The 18,149-nt window shown below is 41.3% G+C and overlaps 1 protein-coding gene across 2 annotated transcripts in view; it reads left to right on the forward strand.

Moving 5' to 3' along the window:
• Window positions 1-18,149, forward strand: part of nbas (NBAS subunit of NRZ tethering complex) — a 339,860-nt gene that overhangs the window by 38,939 nt on the left and 282,772 nt on the right. For both annotated transcript variants that reach the window (XM_038800239.1, XM_038800240.1), the window contains exons 12-15: window positions 2,060-2,188; window positions 11,945-12,008; window positions 12,427-12,620; window positions 16,960-17,217. In XM_038800239.1, coding sequence (XP_038656167.1) covers window positions 2,060-2,188; window positions 11,945-12,008; window positions 12,427-12,620; window positions 16,960-17,217 — 645 coding nt within the window. The remainder of the gene's footprint in view (window positions 1-2,059; window positions 2,189-11,944; window positions 12,009-12,426; window positions 12,621-16,959; window positions 17,218-18,149) is intronic.

Raw genomic sequence — 18,149 nt, forward strand, 5'->3', positions numbered from 1 at the left:
AATTGGAAGAAGTATGATGGTGTCATCAGTATGCTGCTTGTGACGGTATAGTAGAATTACTGAAGAATAGGAAATCTGAAATGCTGATGTGTTCTGAAACTTTTAACATGAGTCCCTTTGTTGGTGAACTATGTTAACTCATAGTCAAGAAATAAACCGTTCGCAAAAGTGACCTTTTTTTTAAGGAAGCAAAAGACTCAATGAGGGCTTTCTGATACTATTTATAGCATTACAGTACTGTTAACCCGTGTTAATATGCACTTGTGTTGGTCATTTTAAAGTTAAAAGACATTGGCCTGACTTTTGCAGTTGGAATCACTGCTCATTTATTGAAGTGTAAATGAGACAGAAACTTCTGGCATCCCCATATGTGCAATTAAACACAAATCAGAAAATTGTTGCTCTGGAAATAGAAAGGTATCTCCCTGAGAGCATCGCCATTGAAAAACACAAAGAGCATGACATTTCTGTCCATATGTGATAGATACATCTCTGAAAAACCAGAGAAATTTGGGGTGTGGCTTTTCCATATTTTTAAAATGCTGTGCTGGCATTATTTATTATGAAACAAACAATTGCTGAAAATTTTCTTTTACTGCTATGGAGTGTAATGCCATCAGATTTTAATTATTGTTAAATTATTTTAATTATTTTTAACTTTATCTTTCGGTCTCTTTTATCTTTCTCTCTTAACCCACTTGACTTTTTCTCTCTATCACTGTAGCCCCCTGCAGAAGACTTGACAGTGATTTGCAGTTTCTAACCAATGTTCATGGGGCTGGTTTAGCACAGTGGGCTAAACAGCTATTTTGTAATGCAGAACAATGCCACCAGCGCGGCTTCAATTCCCGTTCCAGCCTCCCTAAACAGGTGCCAGAATGTGGCGACTAGGGGCTTTTCACAGTAACTTCATTGAAGCCTACTTGTGACAATAAGCGTTTGTTATTATTAGTATTATTATTATTCAATGATTCTTAAATTCAATTGGTTAAGGAAGTCCTTGCCCTTGCATTGATCTGAGAACCCCTATATAGAGTGCTGCAGTTAAATGGATTTCTCATCCCCACAAATTCCAGTACAAATGCCTAGAGGAGATCCATCGGCTATTCAGTGGCTGGTGCCTTTTGTTCACCGCTGACTGCAAAATCCAGGCCAATAAGTGCACTTTTAATATAGCTTCAGTATTGCATAATGTTTGTGTTTATGTTGCTTGTCTCCATATTTCTTTGATTGTCTGATTCATTTTAAAGTTTCAGTGATTGTATTTTCAATAGCACAAAGATAGGGAAAACTAATTGCCTTTGAATATTAAGGCAAATGTTAATTACCTTATTATTTTCCCTTTTTATCAACAAAATAATAGCACAACTTTATTTTAATATGACATTGCCGTTTCTTATGCTTCCTCTATTGTGATCAAGTGTATGGCTAATAGGGCAAGTTCTTTTTTGACGACAATAGGCTGTCTTGCTTGCATTGTTCTAACATGTAATGGCCTCACGGTAGCATGGTGGTTAGCATCAATGCTTCACAGCTCAAGGGTCCCAGGTTCGATTCCCGGCTGGGTCACTGTCTGTGTGGAGTCTGCACGTCCTCCCCGTGTGCGCGTGGGTTTCCTCCGGGTGCTCCGGTTTCCTCCCACAGTCCAAAGATGTGCGGGTTAGGTGGATTGGCCATGCTAAATTGCCCATAGTGTAAGGTTAATGGGGGGATTGTTGGGATACGGGTTACGTGGGTTTAAGTGGGGTGATCATTGTTCGGCACAACATCGAGGGCCGAAGGGCCTGTTCTGTGCTGTACTGTTCTATGTTCTATGTGGATTACCTATGGTGTACTCAGAATTGAGCTGAAATTTTCTTTTACTTGGAAAATAAATTTAATAATCCAATAAAACTTGTTAATGTCGTGGAGCTATTTAATATTATATGGTGGCGCATGCTCAAAGGGCTGAATGGCCTACTCCTCTTAGTTTTTATGTGTACAGAGTCTGGGCATTATTTTGAGTCATCTGGTGCCAATATTTTTCACCATTGGTTGCTGCTTGTGCCATGTTTTGCAGGATGGAGTTTTCAAAATGAGTTTGTCTCCTGGTGGGACACTCCTGGCTGTCATCCATTTCTCTGGACAGTTGACTTTATGGGAGCTTCCTTCCCTGAGGCAACAGAAAGAATGGAAACAAGATGTACAGGTGAAATTTGCATTTTCTTTTCAATACAGAGGATATATAAACGGAGTTCCATGACGTGTTGCTTTTAGACAAAACAAGGCAGACATAAACATGGAAGGAGTTCAATCAGTCCATGCCAACTCTTTATTCAGAGGAGATAAGTCAATCCCATTCCTACAATCTATGTCCATTGTGCTGCAAGTTGATTTCCCTCAAGTGCCCATTCAATTTCCTTTTGAAATCATTGATCGTCTCTGCTTCCAACACTCACGGGTAGCAAAGTGCAGGTCATTACCAGTTGCTGTGTTCTTCCTTATATTCCCCCCATTCCCTTGCATCCCTTGCTCAATACCTTAAATCTTCACCCCCTACACTTTGCACAAATTGTAACAAAAAAAATGTTGGGAGAGTTTAAAACAAAAGTTGTTATTTTTTATGTTTTGTGTCTCTAGCCGTCCAGTGCCATTTTCTCTCATACACATGTCAGAGTACAGTAGAATTTTCTGAATCACCATTGAAAAAAATAGCAGTCCTTTGGATTATAGGAAGGCCCTGCACATTTGGGAAGGAGGGTGGGGGGCGCAAAATTAATATGTAAACAGCCATGTGAAATAATAATGTCAAAAGCTTTTTATGTGATGCTAAATGACTTCATAAGAACACTAAGGGGTACAACCAAAACAGCCTGTCATTTTTTTATTTGCAGTGTGCGTGTGATTTATTCTGGTGCCTGGGCCCTTTTTTATTGATGCAGCTATGCCTGTGTGATGTTTTAAAGTTGCTGATTCGTGCAGGAGCTTTTAGGTAGCCATATAGCCTAGAGAAAAGATTGTATTCCGGGAATGGAGTTTTTACAATAAGTGCAGGACTCCTTTCCTTCCTAGCACGTAGTAAGTGCTGCAAGAAAGGGAGCACCTCTGAATCTAGCAATAGAAATTGAAGAACAGATAATCAAGTAATTGTAGGAGAACATGCAGGCAATCATTATCACGATTTAATAAATTGGGGTTAAAGAAACTGATATGAAGGGGATAAGAATGGAACTAGGGGAAATAAACTAGAAAATTTACTGATGAAGCAGATCATCACAAAACCTTTTAAAGCATGATCTAGTGTCTAAGATTTATACCTCAACAAAAAAGCAAATACAAATTAGCCTAACACTTGATGGGTGAATGAAGAAAATATGTCAAATTAAAACTAAAATGTATGCGCATGTACATCAATGGTCAAGGAGAGGATGATGAGAATAATCTAACAAGCAATATGCGACAGTGTCTGGTGGCACGTGTTACGATGAAGATCACATGGTTAGTGTGTAAATGAGCAGTTGATGACAAGGTCACATGTTTGAAATGCCACAAAGTGCTGTGACATGAAGCAGTGGACATCAGAGAGAAGCATGAAGCAGAAAAAGAAGGAAGCGGGCAGCATGGTGGCACAGTGGGTTAGCACTGCTGCCTCATGGCGCCGAGGTTCCAGGTTCAATCCCAACTCTGGGTCACTGTCCGTGTGGAGTTTGCACATTCTCCCGTGTTTGCATGGGCTTTGCCCCCACAATGCTAAAGATATGCAGGGTTGGTGGATTGGCCACGCTAAATTGCCCCTTAATAGGAAAAAATGAATTGGGTACACTAAATTTATTTTAAAAAAAGAAAAAGAAAGAAGCTCAGGGGAACGCAGGTTCAGGCTAGATGAGGAGAGTAGTCAAAGTTATAAAACTCACAATAAAAGAGAGGGAGCACAGGCTCAGGGAAGAAAAGGGAATATAGAGGTAAGATAGTGCAGGGACAAAGTGATTGAACCAGAAAAAATAGATATAGGGTGAGATTTATCGGCTCTTCACGCTGGCGGGGAATTCTAGTTCCACGCCGGCGCACGGTTTTCTCGGCGACGAAGATCTAATGTTGAGAGGCCCAATCGCCCTCTGTGTGGGAAGGCTGCCTAAAAGCTGCCTTGTCCCGGACTTGATCAGAGGGAGGAGGGATGCGCCGGGGACCTTTGCCCAGTTGACTCAAAGTCCTGTTGACTACCGCTGGCGGGTCGCTTCCCCCCCGCTGAAAAACACCTGGCGGGGTGGTCGGTAAATCCCGTCATAGTATAGAGAGGGAGAAAATAGAATGCAATCCAGCCCTCGGAGAGAGAGCGATAGCAGAACTACAACTGACAACCTACCCATTTACTGATGTGTGTAATATGCCGTCAATACTCGGTTCTGAAATGAGCAAGTTGTCACATTGAAGTGCCTATCTAAAAGTGTGTAGGATAATTGTCAAAAATGGATGAAAAGAATTTGCAAAAGAAACTAAGAGCAAAGTTCAGTGATTGACAAGGATTACTCGGGGACAGGGAGGAAAAAATATTAATTTTCCTTTAGTGAATGTGATTCGCACTGTATAACTAAGATACAATGGGTGAATAAGATTATATAAGTAAAGATCATTGTCAATACAGAAAGGTTAAGAAAGTAATCTTAAGAACAACGTGGCAAAGAACCACACAAAATTAAATAATCAAGGAATTGAAATTGTAACATATTCTGCAGACGTATAAATAGAACATAGAACAGTATAGCACAGAACAGGCCCTTCGGCCCTCAATGTTGTGCCGAGCCATGATCACCCTACTCAAACCCACGTATCCACCCTATACCCGTAACCCAACAACCCTCCCCATAACCTTACTTTTATTAGGACACCACGGGCAATTTAGCATGGCCAATCCACCTAACCCGCACATCTTTGTACTGTGGGAGGAAACCGGAGCACCCGGAGGAAACCCACGCACACAGGGGGAGGACGTGCAGACTCCACACAGACAGTGACCCAGCCGGGAATCGAACCTGGGACCCTGGAGCTGTGAAGCATTTATGCTAACTACCATGCTACCCTGCTGCCCCTTGGCACAATGTGTCACAATGACACAAGAAAAATCAGAATAGGGATAAGGCTTTGACGAAGTACATATAATAAACTCACAGGTAATAATTGTGAAATAGCAGATGTATTAAATCATTATTTGCCACAATATTTACAGGGACACTGAAATGTTGGGAATGACATTACAAGAAATCAATGAAATGTAAGGACATTTGGGGAGATAATTGACGAAATAATCAAACTGGAGGGGAATGCATCCAATACCCCTTTCATTTTCATTTCATTTTTCAATCCCTTTATTTTAACAATTACACACAGGATTTAATTTAATGTGGATTACAATCGTCGTATTGTGACAATATGTGATTATTATTATTATTGTGAATGTGACATACTCTCCACTCTGAACTGCAAATGAATGTTTGTGGATGTCTTCTCAGAATTCCCCCAGCCGCCCCCCTCCAAGCTGATTGTCACGTGAGAGTTTTCAATAACACACTTGAAATCTTCTCTCATAAGTATGCTTTCCCTAAGCAGCTTGCAGTCCAAAATCCAGACCACGCTTTCCAAATAAACTTTCAAACAAAGTTTCCGCTTCACTTTTAACAACAAATCCAGTTTACGATTTATTTGTCTTCGCTGCTGTACAAACTTCTCACAATTGCTTTAACTCTCTATTCCCAGACTATATTAAAATGGCATCAGATGTTTGATTTACCTTTGAAGGCTGTATCCCACTTTATATCTGGATACTGCAACTGTCTCTTCAGAACACTCTGTTTACTCTTCAACAAATTGTTCTGAACAATATCTTGGCCTCTGCTCACTTAACTACAGACTTTCTTCGACACTTCTCTTCCAGCTGCTCTTCAAATCTTTGCACTTATTTTCGTAACTATTACTCCATTGCATCGTTTTTCTTCCAGCAAAGCTGAGAGAGATGTTCCCTCTCTAGCCTTCTAAACCAACTGCTTCTAGCAGAGCTGTGAGGGCTACCTTCTTTCTGACTACATATCCAACTCCAATTAAATTAGCTAAATTAAATCATAAATCTATCTTATAAGGCCCTTGTTGCTAAACAACACCCACATGCTTATGCCTTTTATTTATTCTTCACGCTGTAGCCCTCTTTAAGCACAATAGAACACAGTTGGAACTTAACCAATCCCCACACAGACTGGACACCATTGTCCAGTCTGAATCTAACTCCCTAGTTTTACTTTTCCAGGCACAGAAACATTAAATTAAACACACTTTAAACTGTACCTTATTTCTAATGTTTACCAATACAAATATAAATCCCTTGAAATTACCTTTGTTTTCCTAACAGCAGTTACTCAGATTGGCAGAGGTGGGAAGTGGTGCTCCATAAATAACGGTGTGTTACAATAGTGACTAAGTTTAAAAGTAGTACTTCTAAAAAGTAGTACTTCTAAAAAGAGTCTGTCCCTGTTGCTCAGAAGGGAAGGGAGAAGTGGAACAGAGCACTTGTCATTGGGGACTCCATAGTTAGAGTAACAGACAGGAGGTTCTGTGGGAACGAAAGAGACTCACGGCTGGTATGTTGCCTCCCAGGTGCCAGGGTTCGTGATGTCTCTGATCGTGTTTTTGGGATCCTTAAGGGGGAGGGGGAGCAGCCCCAAGTCGTGGGCCACATAGGTACCAACGACATAGGTAGGAAGAGAGATGGGGATTTGAGACAGAAATTCAGGGAGCTAGGGTGGAAGCTGAGAGCTGGAACAAACAGAGTTGTTATCTCTGGGTTGTTACCCGTGCCACGTGCTAGCGAAGTGAGAAATAAGGAGAGACAGGAGTTGAACACATGGCTACATGGATGGTGCAGGAGGGAGGGTTTTGGTTTCCTGGATAATTGGGGCTCATTCTGGGGTAGGTGGGACCTCTACAAACAGGATGGTCTTCACCTAAACCAGAGGGGTACCAATATCCTGGGTAGCTAGTGCTCTTCGGGGGGGGTTTAAACTAATTCAGCAGGAGGATGGGAACCTAAATTGTAGTCCCAGTGTACAGGATGTTGAGAGTAGTGAGGTCAGGGATAGGGTTAAAAGTTCGAAAGAGGGCACCGGCAAGCAAGACGCTGGTTTGAAGTGTGTCTACTTCAACGCCAAGAGCATCCGGAATAAGGTGGGTGGGTTGGTACCTGGGATCTCAATGTTGTGGCGATCTCGGAGACATGGGTAGAGCAGGGACAGGAATGGTTTTTGCAGGTTCCAGGATTTAGATGTTTCTGTAAGAACAGAGAAGGTGGTAAAAGAGGGGGGGGGGGGGGGTGTGGCATTGTTAATCAAGGAAAGTATTGCAGCGGCAGAAAGGACGTTTGAGGACTCGTCTACTGAGGTAGTATGGGCCAAGGTTAGGAACAGGAGAGGAGAGGTCACTCTGTTGGGAGTTGTCTATAGACCTCTGAATAGTTCCAGAGATGTAGAGGAAAGGATAGCAAAGATGATTCTCGACAGGAGCGAGAGTAACAGAGGAGATGTTATGGGGGACTTTAACTTTCCAAATATTGACTGGAAATACTATAGTTCTAGTACTATAGATGGGTCAGTTTTTGTGCAGTGTGTGCAGGAGGGTTTTCTGACACAGTATGTAGACAGGCCAACAAGGAGCTATGCCACATTGGATTTGGTACTGGGTAATGAACCCGGCCAGGTGTTAGATTTAGATGTAGGTGAGCATTTTGGTGACAGTGATCACAATTCGGTTATGTTTACTTTAGCGATGGGCAGGGATAGGTATATACCACAAGGCAAGAATTATAGCTGGGGATAGGCAATTATGATGCTATTTGGCAAGATTTAGGATGTATCGGATGGGGAAGGAAACTTCAGGGGATGGGTACAATCGAAATGTGGAGCTTATTCAAGGAACAGCTACTGCGTGTCCTTGATAAGTATGTACCTGTCAGGCAGGGAGGAAGTTGTCGAGCAAGGGAACCGTGGTTTACTAAGGAAGTTGAAGCACTTGTCAAGAGGAAGAAGAAGGCTTATGTTAGGATGAGACATGAAGGCTCAGTTAGGGCACTTGAGAGTTACAAGTTAGCCAGGAAGGACCTAAAGGGAGAGTTGAGAAGAGCGAGGAGAGGACAGGAAAAGTCGTTGGCGGATAGGATCAAGGAAAACCCTAAGGCTTTCTATAGGTATATCAGGAACAAAAGAATGAGTAGAGTAAGATTAGGGCCAATCAAGGATAGTAGTGGAAAGTTGTGTGTGGAATCAGAGGAGATAGGGGAAGCGTTAAATGGATCTTTTTCGTCAGTGTTTACACTGGAGAAAGACAAAGTTGTCGAGAATACTCAGGTACAGTCGACCAGGCTAGATGGGATTGAGGTTCACGAGGAGGAGGTGTTAGCAATTTTGGAAAGTGTAAAAATAGATAAGTCCCCTGGGCCAGATGGGATTTATCCTAGGATTCTCTGGGAAGCCAGGGAGGAGATTGCAGAGCCTTTGTCCTTGATCTTTATGTCGCCTTTGTCGACAGGAATAGTGCCGGAAGACTGGAGGATAGCAAATGTTGTCCCCTTGTTCAAGAAGGGGAGTAGAGACAACCCTGGTAATTATAGACCTGTGAGCCTTACTTCGGTTGTGGGTAAAATGTTAGAAAAGGTTATAAGAGATAGGGTGTATAATCATCTTGAAAAGAACAAGTTGATTAGCGATAGTCAGCACGGTTTTGTGAAGGGTAGGTCATGCCTCACAAACCTTATTGAGTTTTTTGAGAAGGTGACCAAACAGGTGGATGAGGGTAAAGCGGTTGATGTGGTGTATATGGATTTCAGTAAGGCGTTTGATAAGGTTCCCCATGGCAGGCTATTGTAGAAAATACGGAAGTATGGGATTGAAGGTGATTTAGCGGTTTGGATCAGTAATTGGCTAGCTGAAAGAAGACAGAGGGTGGTGGTTGATGGCAAATGTTCATCCTGGAGTTCAGTTACTAGTGGTGTACCGCAAGGATCTGTTTTGGGGCCACTGCTGTTTGTCATTTTTATAAATGACCTGGAAGAGGGTGTAGAAGGATGGGTTAGTAAATTTGCAGATGACACGAAGGTCGGTGGAGTTGTGGACAGTGCTGAAGGATGTTATAGGATACAGAGGGACATAGATAAGCTGCAGAGCTGGGCTGAGAGGTGGCAGATGGAGTTTAATGCGGAAAAGTGTGAGGTGGTTCACTTTGGAAGGAGTAACAGGAATGCAGAGTACTGGGCTAATGGCAAGATTCTTGGTAGTGTAGATGAACAGAGGGATCTCGGCATCCAGGTACATAAATCCCTGAAAGTTGCCACCCAGGTTAATAGGGCTGTTAAGAAGGCATATGGTGTGCTAGCCTTTATCAGTAGGGGGATTGAGTTTCGGAGCCACGAGGTCATGCTGCAGCTGTACATAACTCTGGTGCGGCCGCTCCTGGAGTACTGCGTGCAGTTCTGGTCACCACATTATAGGAAGGATGTGGAAGCTTTGGAAAGGGTTCAGGGGAGATTTACTAGGATGTTGCCTGGTATGGTCTTACGAGGAAAGGCTCAGGGACTTGAAGTTGTTTTCGTTAGAGAGAAGAAGGCTGAGAGGTGACTTAATAGAGACACATAAGATAGTCAGAGGGTTAGATAGGGTGGATAGTAAGAGCCTTTTTCCTCGGATGGGGATGACCAACACGAGGGGACACAGCTTTAAATTGAGGGGCGGTAGATATAGGACAGATGTCAGAGGCAGTTTCTTTACTCAGAGAGTAGTAGGGGTGTGGAACGCCCTGCCTGCAACAGTAGTAGACTCGCCAACTTTAAGGGCATTTAAGTGGTCACTGGATAGACATATGGATGAAAATGGAATAGTGTAGGTCAGATAGGCTTCAGATGGTTTCACAGGTCGGCGCAACATCGAGGGATGAAGGGCCCGTACTGCGCTGTAATGTTCTATGTTGTACTTTGGGTCCAAAGCACTTTGGGACACCCAATGGTTGTGAAAAGCACTTTATATAAATGCAAGTCTTTTCTTGTTATTAACTCAGTGAGTGAAAGCAACAGATGGAGAAACCTTCCAATAACAAGAGGATTAATAAAGTTGAATGGATTATTTGTTCATATGAACACTGACCACACCTGGATGAGCCAAAAGGCTGAATGTGTTGTAAATTTATATATTTCTGCATAATTACAAATGCAAAGGACTATGGATGCAATTAACATTGACAAGTCCAGAGAAACTATTTACAGAGGATATTGCATACTGGTTTTAATAATATAAATTTGTATTGCTTCATTCATTTTAACAAGTTCTTTCTTGTACTCCTGGAATGCACTTGAGTAACCTTACTAGTTCCCTTGATGGCAGCCATGTCTTCTTCACATCCTAACTTTGAAGGCGGGCATTGTAGCAGTTAATCTTTCTCTATTTTCTGGCTGTCTCCGCTATTCCTTTGGTCACTGACCCTCTGTTTCCTTCTGTACCCATTCAGTGATCATCAGTTGGTTAAAGGGGTGTGTTATATTGATGGGCAATGATTATAGTTGAGATGGGATGTAATAATAATTCCCTGCTTCATTTGCCACAGCAAGTATTGCTAAATTTACATTGAATATTTTGAATACATTTGACCTCTAACTCTGGAAATTCAGTAGCCATTCCAGTGTCCAACAGATCAGCTATAGTACGGATAACTGGCATACAGTATAACCTACGCCTGACAATGTGGTGCTGTCTTTCCTCTAACAAATTAGGGCTCGGTTGTGTTACTTTATTTGACATGTCACAGTTTGGGTTTCCTGAATATGTGTTTTGCAGTTGACCGGATCTGTAAATTTTTAAGGCATTGGGAAAAGGTACCATTTGGGGGAAAAATGTCCATTGGAAGAGTTCTAATAACAGAATCTGGTTATATAATGCAAACCTAGAAGATAATGGCAATACATATCAGGCCCTATGTTGGTGGCACGGTAGCACAGTGGTTAGCACCGTTGCTTCACAGTGCCAGGGACCCAGGTTCGATTCCCGGCTTGGGTCACTGTCTATGTGGAGTCTACACATTCGCCCTGTGTTTGCCTGGGTTTCCTCCAGGCCTTCCGGTTTCCTCCCACAAGTCCCTAAGTGCTTGTCCAGTGAATATAACATTCTGAATTCTACCTCGGTGTACCCGAACAGGTGCCGGAGTGTGGCAACTAGGGGATTTTCACAGTAACTTCATTGCAGTGTTAATGTGAGCCTACTTGTGACACTAATAAAGATTATAATTATGAAGAACAGTAGTTTAAAGTCTAAAATCTAAAATTCTAACTGAAAAATACATTTCCAAACTTGCAGTTTCTTTTAATTGGTGATGTATTGGCTGTGTGGCACTGAAGTCAGAGTCTGTAGAACGCGTATAACTAATTTATGCAAACTCTCTCTACCATTGTCTTCAATAGAAAAAACATGTAGCTTGTCATCCCAGTGAGCAGCTTCAGAAAATATTTAATTGATTCCTGTAAACTTGCAAACTCCCAATTATTTTTCAGCAAACTAACATCTATTTGCGTTCAGGAATACTTGATATTAAATACCTTGTCTAGCTTTTATGTTTTGGTTATTATGCAATATATAGGGTCTACTGATCCCTTGTATGTCAGTTAAACCTTCATTGGAAACTGGGTATTTTTACTTCCAGCAATAATTAATGCAATGACTTCAGACCACTTCATGTTATCCAAGAAATAATTCCATTCTCAGTTTAAGCATGAGGGTTATTAAACAGCATTCTTTTGGATTTATTATGAGACAAAATTATAATTTTCTCCTTGGGTTTAGTCTCCTTTTCCCGTTGTTATGATTTTCTTCACTGTAGAAAGCTGGTAAATCTTTGCATGTCTGAACATTTATGTTTGGAATATACAAATGTGCATGTTTGTTTTCAGGATGGATATGATGCCATTAATCCCGAGTGGGCGAAATCAGTAGAGAAAAGGAAGAAAATAAAAGGTATGAAATGTCCTGAATAATGGAGTAGCTTCTCTGATTTTTGAAGGGATTTCTTTGTTTTTGTTTTTAAAAATCTGATTCTGGGAAAGTGCTTTTAAGTGGATAGTCTCTTGCTGCTGAAAATTATATTTTCAACATACTATATTCAAACAACAGAAAATTCATGCGCAAATTTTTTGTTTAATCAATGTATGTAATTTGAAAGAGTTTGTGCAGCAAGATGAAAGAGACTCCCAATAAAAGAGTGCAGTAGTGTCCAAATATTTTTTTAAAAGGCAAAATACTGCACATTTTCAATATTAAATTTCCCATGCTTGTACAGATATTTAAAATAAGTTTGATCTTGTCTGACTGGGTTACATTGTTTCTTTGTTGAATAATCTTGGAACATAATTTTATATAACCTCTTGTCCTTTAGACAAATCATCATTTTATCCCCTCTGTGATGTAAACTGGTGGGCTGACAATGCAGTCATTCTGGCTCGTTGTTCTGGTGCTTTGACTGTATCATCTGTGAGGACATTGAAAAACCTGCTTGGACAGTCTTGTGAATGGTTTGAGCCTTCACCCCAAGTCAGCGCTGCTCATGATGGAAGTTTTATGAGTTTAGAGGTATTGAATATGAAATTTGTGCTTGATTAAATGTCCATTCTCGCTGAAATTCTAGGTTTACAATGAATAATTTGTATGTGTTGCTGTTTTAAAACTTTGATCGCATTTTCATGTATTTGTGGCGTTATATATTTTCAACACCTCTAATTTTCCCTCTCTATCTTACTCAAGCGTATGCATAGAGCAACAAAAAATAATTAGAGTTAGTGCTCCTTGATGTGAAGATAATAACATACTCTTACAATGATTCAGTCTTCCTTTCTCCAACTTCCATTTTCACAGCAATGGAAAAGATCAGCAAAGCCCATTAAAAATATATATTTACAGGATGTTGACGTCACTGGCCAAACCTAGTATTTATTACCCATCCTTAATTGCCCTTGAGAAAGTGGTGATAAATTGCCGCCTTGAATTTCTAAAAGACTAAAAATGTCAAAGGTGGGGAACGTTTCATTGATCCTGTCCATCTAACATACTAAGCTGGCTGAACATTTAATTATAACCTAAATTATCCACTTTATCCCATTGCTGCAAATCCCTCGGTGTTGATTTGGATCCCTTCATTGCATGTCTCTGCTGATCATTCTTCGTTCCTCTGAATAGTTCCTTTCCATTTGTTGGTATTAAAATCTTCCTGACCTCCACTGACTTGCAGTCAACAATACCTTCAATGGTATTTGTCTTTGATATTTGTTCTCATTTGCAAACTCTTTTGCAACTTATAATTATCCTCCTTCCTTGATGTCTTCAGGTCATGCATGCCCTTTGGTGGGCAGCACGGTGGTGCAGTGGGTTGGCCCTGCAGCCTCACGGCGCCGAGGTCCCAGGTTCGGTCCCGGCTCTGAGTCACTGTCCGTGTGAAGTTTGCACATTCTCCCCGTGTTTGCGTGGGTTTCACCCCCACAACCCAAAGATGTGCAGGACAGATGGATTGGCCACGCTAAATTGCCCCTTAATTGGAAAAATAGAATTGGGTACTCTAAATTTATAAAAACAAAAAAAAAATGCATTCCCTTTGGTCTTCTGAGTCTGACCTTATCAGCAATGATGTTCAACCATTACTGATGTCTTGGCTGTGCTCTCTGGATCTCCTTCACCCCCTCCCACCTCTTGCTTAACTCCACGATTGTTCCTTTCCCTCAGTAAAATGCCTCCTTATAATCTATCTGTTTGATAAGTCATTTGACCACCCCTATTAATTGCTTACATAGATCATCAGAAATAAGAGCAGGCATAAGCCATTAGGCTCTTCGGGCTTGTTCTTGTCATTCAGTAAAATTATGGCTGACTTGATTGTGGACTTAACTCCTCTTTCCTGCCTGTCCTTCAGAACCCTTCATTACATTGTTCATCAAAACCCTGTCTAACTTCCCCTTGAATACATTCAATGATTCTGCCTCCATTACTCTCTGGAAGAGAATAGCAAAGAGTAATGATTCTTAGAGAGGAAATCTTTCCTCAGCTTTGTCTTAAATGGGGGACTTAAACTGTCCCCCTTAGTTCTAGATTCCCCCACGAGGGGAAACCTCCACTCAGCATATACCTTGTCAAGCCCCTCAGAATCTTGTATGTTTTACATAGAACATAGAACATATAGTGCAGAAGGAGGCCATTCGGCCCATTGAATCTGCACCAACCCACTTAAGCCCTCACTTCCACCCTATCCCCGTAACCCAATAACCCCTCCTAACCTTTTTGGACACTAAGGGCAATTTAGCATGGCCAATCCACCTAACTTGCATGTCTTTGGACTGTGGTAGGAAACTGGAGTATCCAGAGGAAATCCACACAGACACGGGGAGAACGTGCAGACCCCGCACAGACAGTGACCCATCGGGGAATCGAACCTGGGATCCTGGCGCTGTGAAGCCACAGTGATATCCACTTGTTGATGATAACATTGCTCATTTTTTTGAACCCAATTATATAGGCTTAATCTTTCCTCATCAGGCAACCCCTTAATCCTAGGCATTAGCTTTATGAACCTTCTGTGAACTGCTTCTGATATACATATGACCCTCCTTAAATATGGAGACCAAAACTGTCAAAATGCTCTAGATATGGCCTCACAAATGCTCGGTACACGAGACTTCCCTACTTTTATACTTCATCCACCTTGCAATAAGCGCCATGACTCTACTTGTCTTCCTGATTACTTGCTGTATCTGCATGCTAACCTTTTGTAATTAGAATGATAGAACTTACAGTGCAGAAGGAGGCTATTCAGCCCATCGAGTCGGCACTGACCCTTGAAAGAGCACCCAACTTCAGCCCATGCCTCCACCCTATACCTGTAACCCCATCTAACTTTCATAGGCACTAAGGGGAAAATCCACCTAACCTGCACACCGTTGGTCTGTGGGAGGAAACCGGAGCACCTGGAGGAAACCCACGCAGACACGGGGAGAAAAGTGCAAACTCCAGTCACCTGAGGTCAGAATTGAATCCGGGTTCCTGGAGCTGAGGCAGCGGTGCTAACCACTGTGCCGCCCATTCATTTACAAGGGTACCCAGACCACTCTGCACCACGGCATTCTGTGATCTCTGTCCTTTAAATAACATTCTGCTTTTCTATTCTTCCTGTCAAAGTTGACAATCTCGTATTTTCCCACAATTACTCTTCACTTGCCAATTTTTTGCCCATTGGCTAAACCTATCTATATCCCTTTGTAGGCTCTTTCCCACCTATCTTTATATTGTCAGCAAATTTGGCTACAATACAGTAAGTCATTAATACAGATTGTAAATAGTTGAGGCCATGCAATGATCTCAGTTTGACAACCTGAAAATGATCCATTTATCCCGTTTCTTTTTCTGTTATTTAATCAATCCTCTGTCCATGCTAATGTATCATCATAAACATCATTACGTTCTTGTGTCTTTTTGTGATACCTTATCAAATGTCTTTTGGAAACTGGTTCCCCTTTAACCACTCTGCTTGCTACATCCTCAAAGAACTCTAAATTTGGCAAATATGATTTCTCTGTCACAACATGTTGACTCTACCTGATGTATTAAGGTTTTCTAAATGTCCCACAACTACCTCATTCTAGCATTTTCCCAATGAAAGATGTCAGACTAAACTGGTCTGTAGTTTCCTGCTTTCGGTTTCTCCTTTCTTGAATAATGGTGTTACATTTACAGTTTTCCAATCTGCTGGGACTTTCCAGAATCTAGGAAATGGTGGAAGATTATGACCAATGCATTCACCCTCTTTGCAGCCACTTCCTTTAAAACCCCAGGTTGAAGGGATATCAAGGTTTTTAATCCCACTGGTTTTCCAAGTGCCTTTTCTCTTTTCTCCTTTCTTTTTACCATTCTTGGGATGCCTTTTCTGCCTTCTACCAAGACAGATGCAACATACTTGTACAAAGTCTCTGCCATTTCCTTTCTTCCCAGTGTTAATTCTCCAGTCTCACCCTCCATGGGACCAATGCTTACTTTTGCTACTCTTCCCCTTTTATATGTTTGTGGAAGCTTTTACTATCTTGGTAATCATTCCCTTCTCCCATTAAGGTAAAGTCATCGGAGGATGTTATTTTGCAGTAAAGTGCTACAGAAGTGGGGCTGGTTTGGCACTGGGCTAAATCGCTGGCTTTGAAAGCAGACCAAGGCAGGCCACCAGCCTTCCCGAACAGGCGCCGGAATGTGGCGACTAGGGACTTTTCACAGTAACTTCATTTGAAGCCTACTTGTGACAATAAGCGATTTCCATTTCCATTTCATTTCATTTCATTTATTTCATAGAAATGCAAGTTGCTGTTTGTGACATTCAATTTTTACGGAGAAAATACCAATTACTCAACAAATGTTGACAATTTTGTCTACTATTTAAAATTTTTTGTATTGAATGGGACAGATTCTCCTACCTCGCCGGACTGTGACTCCGTGCAGATTGTTTAATATTTATAAAGGATCATAATCTTGTTTCTGGAATTGCTCCACAATCTGAGATTCCTTTTCTGCGTGCATGAAATCTTCTTTTACTGGATGTTCTCTGCTCCTTGCCCCCTTATTGCATAAGTCAGCAATTCTTTTCTTCTTCACCTTTGAGTAGGTTTTACTAAAAGGAACTAGAAATTTCAATCAGGTTTGCCATCCAAAGCTGTGGTTTTAATTAATTATAATTCATAATGTCACCCTTTTTTTCAAATCTCTGAGATAGGTTAAGAAAACGTGGTGCTCTTTAACAAAATGTGCAGTTCAACTTTGTTGTCGTACCTCAAACCTGAACTCAAGTGATCTAATTAATAATGCCAGTTCAGGAAATTGTCTTCATAAAAACGATTATTTGAATCTGTAAAAATAATGCTGCATCTTTCTTTACTTTTTTTCTTAGTGTGAAGTAAAGGTAGCTTATAAGAGACATCGTTTAGAAGCTAATTCATTTGATGACGATGAAGGCGAGGAGGATTCTGACTCGGATGAGGAATCCTCTGCCAAAGCTCGATACTTCAGTTATGTGAAGCAGGGCTTGTATTACTTGACAGAAATGGAGCGCTTTGCTCCCCCTCGAAAGCGACCACGAACTATCACTAAAACCTACAGGCTAGTAAGTTTGAGGTCTACAACTCCAGAGGAACTCTATCAAAGAAAGGTCAGTATATATTTGGACCTCAGATACTTTTCTTATGCTTAGCACTGAAAACAAGTCCATGAGGAAATAATTTTGCCTTATTGTACTATTGTGTGTCTCATGATGAGGTCGAATTTGTTTGGTAATTCAGGGCTTATATTTTGCTGAAAAAAATGAAATGTCAATGCTTTTCGTCTAGCACTCAATGGGGCACTTTACAAGAATATCAGTACAAGGGGAAAACTGCAATCTCTACTCTGCGAAGAGAATGCTGACTGGTTGGCAAGTGGATTCTGGTCGAGGCTTTGCCATGGAAAATGCACGAGCCTGTTAATTACCATCAACTGGGGCATTTTTCATGGCAAAGCCTCTACCAATCAGAGTCCACTTGCCAACCAATCAATATTCTCTTTTCATACAGTAGAAATTGTTTCTTCCCCTTATTGGTACTCTTGCAAAGTGTCTAGATGAATGCAAGATGAAAAATCAGACATGTCTCTTTTTTTCAGCAATAATTTGGCTGTGGTAGCAAAGTAGGAGTTGAAAGAATCCAATGTTCGTATAGTCCATTTGCTGAACAGATCAATTCCTTGACTATGTTGAACTTCCTCTCAGAGCTTAGCCTGGACTATGAACTAATGAATGAATGAACTAGTGAGTGAATGTATTAATTGCACATGCACATCCAGTAATTTGTTTGTCATTCATTTTTTCCATTCTAAATTCCTATGTCCACATTTACAATGTGTCCACACTTAGAATGGGAGTTGCATACAGATGCGTCACAACTCCAGGGTCCCAGGTTTGATTCCCGGCTTGGCTCACTGTCTGTGCGGAGTCTGCACGTTCTCCATGTGCCTGCGTGGATTTCCTCCGGGTGCTCCGGTTTCCTCCCACAAGTCCCTAAAGACATGCTGTTACATAATTTGGACATTCTGAATTCTCCCTCTGTG

The sequence above is a fragment of the Scyliorhinus canicula genome, chromosome 6 (genome assembly GCF_902713615.1).
Source record: "Scyliorhinus canicula chromosome 6, sScyCan1.1, whole genome shotgun sequence".
NCBI classification, from domain to species: domain Eukaryota; kingdom Metazoa; phylum Chordata; class Chondrichthyes; order Carcharhiniformes; family Scyliorhinidae; genus Scyliorhinus; species Scyliorhinus canicula.